Raw genomic sequence first — 7,541 nt, forward strand, 5'->3', positions numbered from 1 at the left:
CTGCACTGAAACCTTGGCCGTGTGTATTCGTTTTATCCGAAGCCTTGTGTTATCCGACGCCTTGGGCTTTGGTTTTAAATTGAATGTTGATGTACAATGGTTCAACTGTTACTCCTTTGTTTTCTGCACCAGTGCATGATCCGACGTGTGTGAGCGCCGCACTATGCCAGCTGTTTAATAAAACCAGATTCCTGGCAATTATGCACAGCAATCGTAGCAATTTTCTTAAAGCGCCGTCGATCTGGACTTCCCACGAGGGGTGTCCTGCTTTGTTGCAATATTTGGCCCAATTGAGTTCATGGCGGGGGGGCGGGGGGTATCGCATCTTGGGAGGCTATAAGATCTGTGCGAACCGCCGTGGGTATAGTTAAAAAAAAATCTCTCGTTACCGAGCAGCGAGAGGGAAAGGTTGTATCAATGACTCGATTTTGTTAACTCGTACCAAATGAGACTCGATCGTCTCGTGTGGCTACAGGTTTCACGACGGCCACTCGGGGCGCTATTTACTATGTCAATGATCGCTTTGTGTCCAATTCGTTAAACTGGCAGGATGGAAGAGGGGAATGGTGGGGCGTTTGGGAGGGGGATTAAATTACATAAATGATTTTGCCTCTTTCCCCACAACTACCCGACACGCTTGGCCGCTTTTGTATAAGGTCGCGATCATTACACAACAAAGTGCTCGCCACAAATGAACCACCAATACCTTGGCGACCTCATCAATGAGCATGAACCAGCAGCACGCCAACTCCGATCGTTATCCTCGCAGCGGCTTGTGGCTACTGCCGTGGAACAAAAACGGCGGTCATCGCGTGGCGCCTTCAGACGGCCGCAGATGCGCTTCTGTGGCCGTCTGGAGCGCTCTTCTGATGTTAGGAAGCCACTGGAGCTGTGCACTTTAAAATCCCAGAATTGAAAACTAATTTCTTTAGAACTGTTTTTTTGTGTTTAGTTCTGCCTCTGCATCTCCAATTAGCACGGTTGGCCACGTAAGACGCGCAAGAAGTTCAACAATGTGTAGCACTAAATATACTTGGCTATTGGGCACATTATTCACACATCATATAGCTAAAACTTTAATAGACCCTCTTGTGATCGATCACTGGGTCCTGCAGGCGCTGTGCGGGAATCGAACACAGGCGGGCTGAGTTAATTCCTAGCACAGCGCGCTAACCACTGCGCTGCTTTAACAGATACCTGGGGCAAGTGCTGTTAGCGAGCAGCACCGGTGAATGCCGACGCGATCGGATGGATGGCCAGGAACTACGCTCGGGCGCCTTTTATCTCCCTAGTGGCGACGTTTTCCCACACTGCACCAGGTACTCTTTTTTTTGTGGCGGAGTTGACCTGCGGGACGCCCACGACCGACTGGTTCAGTTCATCGTCACTCGGTGGTGTAACGCCGTGAGCACGGGAATCTAACGCGAGTCGCCGGACATGTGGCACGGCGCTCCGTCGGCCAATGCGCTGTCGCGTCCCGCGCTTTTGGAGGCGCACACACACGCACACAAACGCACGCATCTACTCGGACACACACGCATCATGTGACCAGACAAAACAAAGATAAAACAAAGATCCCCCGTATAGCCTTAACAGACTGTAGGGGCAAGTGCTGTTAGCGAGCACCTATGAAGGCCGGAACGGTACACGAGGGGGTGGGTGGCCAGCACCACGCCCGACCGCCTTTGTCTCCCTAGTGGCAATGTTTACACACCGCACCAGGTACTCATTTGAGGCTGAGTCGACCTAGGGGAGGCCCGGGACCGGTTCAGATAATCGTCACTGGTGTTGGCCGTGAGCGGGAATCGAACCCGGGTCGCCAGGTTCATAGCGCAGCGTGCTAACCGCCACACTATCGCTCCCCACTACAACTCATTCGCACCCAGTCGAGGGCTGAACTTATTGATCGATTTCAAATCGAAAACGCAATTTGAAACAATGCTATTAGCAAATCACAAAGGCTGCGATGTGAAAGTCCGATTACTTATTGGAATTGTTTTTATTATTCTGACTTTATTTATGTAACTTTAATTGTTCTATGTTTCAAATCGAAAACGTCCTCCAGACAGTCTCGTCCCTTCACCTTATGAAGGCCACTTGTGTTGTGGCCGAAACGTCGTGAGAATTTTATTGTGTTATTTTATTAATTTATTATTTTATTCTCATTCTACGTGACCTTACCGAAAGAACCAAACAAGATGTTCTATGTTTGTTCTATTTCAATTAAACATTTTAATAAATACATTTTGGAAGCAATTCATATCTTTTAAGTTCTCATCCTTGCATTTGAATAAATAGAGCAGTTCATATTTTGATGGTATCACGTGGTAATTCTCCATCACGTGTTTTAAATCTATTACACAGTGAATATTGAACTGAAGTTTGGCCGACATTTTTTTAATCGCAATATCTGTTAGAAAATCTCAATTAGAGATCGTTCAGCCCTAACCCAGTCGCACACCCACGTGGACTCTGGGGGGGGGGGGGGGGGGGTGGAGGGGGGCATCGCGGCTGAACTGAGGTCGTGGTGGCGCAGGAAGGAAGCGGCACTTTTCGCTGATAAATAATCTGAGGTCCGCACGCGAGGAGGAGGAGGCGGCGGCGCAGGGGGCACGGCGTGGCCCCCGCCCCTGCCAGCCACCAATTGGCGCCGCCGTTCAGCGCAACTTGTGCAAACCGCAACTCATTCACATCGGTTGTACGATCACACCGCCTCCCTTCTCCCCCCTCCTCCACACACCCACCGCCCCTTCCGTACACCACCACCAACCAACCAACCACTCAGCCCAAGAGTATAAAAACACGGGTTCACTCCCTCTCCCGTCGACACCGGCGCTCCTCCTGGCACACGGACGCGTGTTCTCTCTCTCTCCTCCGTTTTCGTCGCCGCGAAGTTGCCGGGGACCCGTTGAGCACGAATGACTGTCGTGGTACTCAGGATGAGAGGCGGGCAACGACTCTGCAGAGCTCCGCCAGGGACCCCCTCCTCCCACCTCGGCCGCAGCGACAAATGTCAACTTCTCTCGCCGAGTCGGTGACGTTGAGGCGTGTGCTGGTGACAAATCGAGCGACTTTAATTGCAATGCGCTCCGCTTAACTTGCGGAAAACGTGCGATTTCCAGAACGGAGCATCCTAGACACACGGACGTCTCTCTCTCATTTTTTTTAAATCCCCTCCCCACCGGGCTAATTCGCGTGCGGACGCGCAAACTTTGGACGTGCGGAGTTTGCGCCGCGCTCAAAAGCGAGCACGATGCATGCATTGCGTCGAGAGCCGCAGGGGTCGGGCGGAGTCTGATACGAGGTCCTCAATCCTTGACCGTGGCCCGGGGGGGGGGAGGGGGGGAGGGAGGAGACCTCGGGGGGTGAATAACAAAAACCGTTGCCTCGCACCTCGTCATCACCGTCCCTCGTCGTCAACAACAACATCACCACCGCCATGGATCTGAGCGGAGAAGAGGTGACCGGCGACCTGTGGGACGCGCCCTGCAAGAGCTTCGCGCAGCCCTTCCTCCTCGTCTTCGTCGCGCTGCTCGTCGCGCTCGAGGCGCGACGTTGGCTCCTGCTGCGTCGCGCCCGGAGCTCGCGGGGGCCACCGGGGCCCTTCCCGTGGCCCATCTTGGGCAATGCGCTGCAGCTGGGCTCGGCCCCGCACCTCGCCATGTGCCGTATGGCGCGGCGCTATGGGGACGTGTTCATGATGAAGCTGGGCGGCCGGCCCGTGCTGGTGCTCAACGGCGCCACCGCCATCAGGCAGGCGCTCGTCAAGCAGGGCGCCGACTTCGCGGGACGTCCCGCCTTCCCCAGCTTCAGCGTCGTGTCCGACGGCAACAGCATGGCCTTCGGAGGCTACAGCTCCCTGTGGAAGATGCACAGGTGCGTGGCGCAGTCCACGTTGCGCCACTTCTCGTCGTCGGGGAACGCGGAGGCGCGGGCTGACCTGGAGCGCTACGTGGTGTCCGAGGCGGGCGCGCTGGTTGGCATCATGTTGGAGCGCAGCGACGGCGGCCGCTATTTCAATCCGAGCCGCCTCTTCATCCTCGCCATCGCCAACGTGATGAGCGCGCTGTGCTTCGGCCGTCGATACGACTACGACAACAGCGAGTTCCGGGAGATCGTGAGCCGCAACGACAAGTTCGGCCGCACGGTGGGCGCGGGCAGCCTGGTGGACGTGATGCCCTGGCTGCTGTACTTCCCCAACCCGGTGCGCACCGCCTACCGCGACTTCGTGGCGCTCAACATGGAGTTCAACGCGTTCACGCGGAGGAAAGTGGAGCAGCACCGGGCCGACTTCAAGGCGGGCGGCGTCCCGCGCGACATCACCGACTCGCTCATCGCCGCCGTTGAGGTGGAGCGGCCGCGGAGCAGGTCGGGCGAGGCGCTCTCCGGCCGGCACGTGTCCGGGGCCGTCAACGACATCTTCGGCGCCAGCCAGGACACGCTGTCCACCGCGCTCATGTGGCTCCTCATGTTCCTGGTGCGCTTCCCGAGAGCGCAGCGCCGCGTGCAGGAGGAGGTGGACCGCGTGGCGGGCCGCCACCGCCTGCCGTGCCTCGAGGACCGCGCCTCGCTGCCCTACACGGAGGCGTTCGTGTTCGAGACTCTGCGCTACAGCAGCTTCGTGCCCGTCACCATCCCGCACTCCACCACGACCGACACGGTGATCGCGGGCTACTGCGTGCCCAAGGACACCGTGGTGTTCGTGAACCAGTGGTCGTCAAACCACGACCCCAAGCGGTGGCGCGACCCGGAGACGTTCGAGCCGACGCGGTTTCTCGACGAGAGCGGGACCCGCGTGGACAAGGACCTCGCGAGCAACGTGCTCATCTTCTCCGTGGGCAAGCGCCGCTGCATCGGCGACGACATATCCAAGATGCAGCTGCTGCTATTCGCGGCCATCCTGGCGCACCAGTGCTCGTTCGAGGCGGACCCCGCGCAGACGCTGACCATGGACAGCTCGTACGGCCTCACGCTCAAGCCGATGCCCTTCGACGTCCGCGCGCGCGTCAGAGACCACGTGCTCGCGGAGTGCTTCGCCGACGCGCGCCGGCAGTCGTAGCGCGCAATCCCCGCAGCCGATGCGCTCCGAAGCGCTGCCGTCGCTGTCTGTGCCGTCACAGCTCGCTCGCTCTCTCTCGCTCGCTCTCTCGCTCGCTCTCGATCTCTCTCTCTAGCTCGCTCTCTCTCGCTCTCTCTCTCGCTCGCTCTCTCGCTCTCTCTCTCCATCCCATGGGGTTGTTGCTTTTGTCGTGCGGTGTCGTTCGGAATGACGGTTCCGACGTTCCGCTCCAGGAACTGAATCGGGCAGCTTACTTTTCTCCCATTGATTGCATAGCGCTGCCGGCTGATGCTGGTGATGATGCTTGCTGTTGGTGTGGAGGAGGAGGGGGGTGGAGCTGCTGAATTGGGTCCTAACAGATGGAGCTCCCATTGCGGTGGAGAAGCACGTGGGGCATGATGCCGAGCCAGACGCGTGGAGCGCTGTAGTCTGTGAGCACGGACTTAGTCCCAAGTGCGCTGAGCCCGTGGGCAACGATTCATTCCCGCCTCTTGCCCGCGATTCGATTTCGCCGGTTAAGTTAGCGAATCGTTTCAAGAACACGCACATATATACTGTATATGTGTGGTTTGTCCAGGAATTCCGTCTGCGTTTATAACTCCATGTTTGCAGTTTGGCTTGCTTCATTATCCCTAGCGTAGCAACGCATTGGCATATAATGTATATGCAAGTTGGCTTACATCGTAATCGATTTCTACATATTCGATTCAATGGAATCGTGAGCGTAGGAATCGAATGATATGGCATCGTTGCATGAAGTTGGCGTGAAATGACGCAATATAAATTGAAAGTTTGTATTATTATTAATAGGACAGATGAAACTTTAAGGGACAAGGCGCGTGCGGAACGAGACCATGAGGTCGCTTCTAGAATAGTCACGGGTCCATTCGATGGGTGTGGGAATTGTGACATGACGCGCGCGTGTGTGCGCGCGTGTGTACGCGTGTGTGTGTGTAAGAGGGGAGCGGTAGTGTAGCGGTTAGCGCTACGCTGCGCTACGAACCTGGCTACCCGGGTTCGATTCCCGCTCACGGGCAACACCCAGTGACGATTATCTGAACCGGTCCTGGGCCTCCCCTAGGTCGACTCAGCCTCGAAGGAGTACCTGGTGCGGTGCGTAAACATCGCCACTAGGGAGACAAAGGCGGCCGGGAGTAATGTTGGCTACCCACCCCCTCGTGTGCCGTGCCGGCCTTCATAGGTGCTCGCTAACAGCACTTGCCCCTTCAGTCTGTTACAGGCTATACGGGGGATCTTTGTATTTTGTGTGTGCGGCTATGTACCTCGTGATGCCAGATGAGCGACGCTCACGCCAACGAGTGGAGCGCCGGGGGATAAAATGGAGCAAGTTGGCACCGTAAGGGGGGGGGGGGAGGAGGCAGCGCAGCTGGTGGTGCATCTACCTGCTGCTGTCAGCGAGCCTTCGACACTTCACGAGGCCTCAAAGTGCACATGGCCTGGCACACGCGCCGTGGTGACTTCACTGACTGACTTGTGTCCAGTAGCGTGCTGTGTGTGTGTGTTCGTGTCAGTAGACGGAATTGGCCGCGTCTGTACAGTGACTGATGTTGATTGTTTGCGTAAGTTATTTTTTTTGTAAACAAAGTGTTCAGTATATCTACATAATCTCGCTATGCGTAAATTACGTACGCTATAACATATATATTCCAGACCTTGGCGTGATGCGCTAAACAGCTGCAATGCAGAGCAGCCAAAACTTTTGAGGCGTTTCAAGGGAGCTGTTCTTGTAGCCCGCATTCTCGTTGTAGTGGTCGCCACGGAAATCAAGTTATTACGATAGCGGTATACTTTCATGTTGTCGTGTCGTTGAATTATTTCGTCATTGGTCAACTCTGACCATCAGTCATCAGCACCATCATCATCATCATCGTCCCATTTATCTCAATCTTTGTCATCCACTCAACAACTACGATCATCATCTCAATCCATGATCTGTCCATACTATCTAATTGCTAATCCACCTGATCCATTTCACCAATTAGCTCCCATCCATCCATCTGCATCGGTCACCATCTTCACTGCCTCACCATCATCGATCAGTAGACACCCACGATCGATCTACCAGCCATCCCCGATACCACCGTCTTGTTATCCGGAGCTTGCCAACTCGAGCTTCTGTGCCCTGGCACAGCTGGGTCATTCCGCTCATGTCTCCTCCATCCTCACTTCGCTGGCACCCTGCGCCCCTCTGCACCTGTGCCTTTGTAGGGCGCCTCCACGTGGGCTGCTGGCTTGAGTTGGGGTGGGGGGGGTGGAAGTGAGTGGGGGGGGGGGTATGAGAGGAGGAATCGGGGGAAGAGGCAATGCAGAGACGGCAGGGAGCGTTGTTAGAGGTGGGAGGGGTGGTGGAGGGAGGGAGGGAGGGGCGGACTGCTGGGCTCGCGTGCGAGCGTGTGGCGAGCGCGCGCACTTTTCGCACGCTCTGCCTGATTGATGGAGGGGGTGGGTTTCTTTTTTGTTG

The 7,541-nt window shown here is 56.1% G+C and overlaps 1 protein-coding gene across 1 annotated transcript; it reads left to right on the forward strand.

Annotated features, from left to right (window-relative positions):
* The first annotated feature begins 3,410 nt into the window (after positions 1-3,410).
* CYP1B1 (cytochrome P450 family 1 subfamily B member 1) lies at positions 3,411-7,317 on the forward strand. Its single transcript, XM_032948508.2, has one exon. It carries the CDS (start codon positions 3,440-3,442, stop codon positions 5,057-5,059), a length of 1,620 nt encoding a protein of 539 aa, XP_032804399.2. The 5' UTR covers positions 3,411-3,439; the 3' UTR covers positions 5,060-7,317.
* Positions 7,318-7,541: the final 224 nt, after the last annotated feature.

The sequence above is a fragment of the Petromyzon marinus genome, chromosome 6 (assembly GCF_048934315.1).
Source record: "Petromyzon marinus isolate PM22_M1 ecotype Great Lakes invasive population chromosome 6, UKy_Petmar_22M1.pri1.0, whole genome shotgun sequence".
Classification (NCBI taxonomy): Eukaryota; Metazoa; Chordata; class Hyperoartia; order Petromyzontiformes; family Petromyzontidae; genus Petromyzon; species Petromyzon marinus.

Coding starts and splice junctions, on each gene's coding strand:
- CYP1B1 (XM_032948508.2), top strand. CDS start 3,440: ATGGATCTGAGCGGAGAAGAGGTGACCGGCGACCTGTGGGACGCGCCC.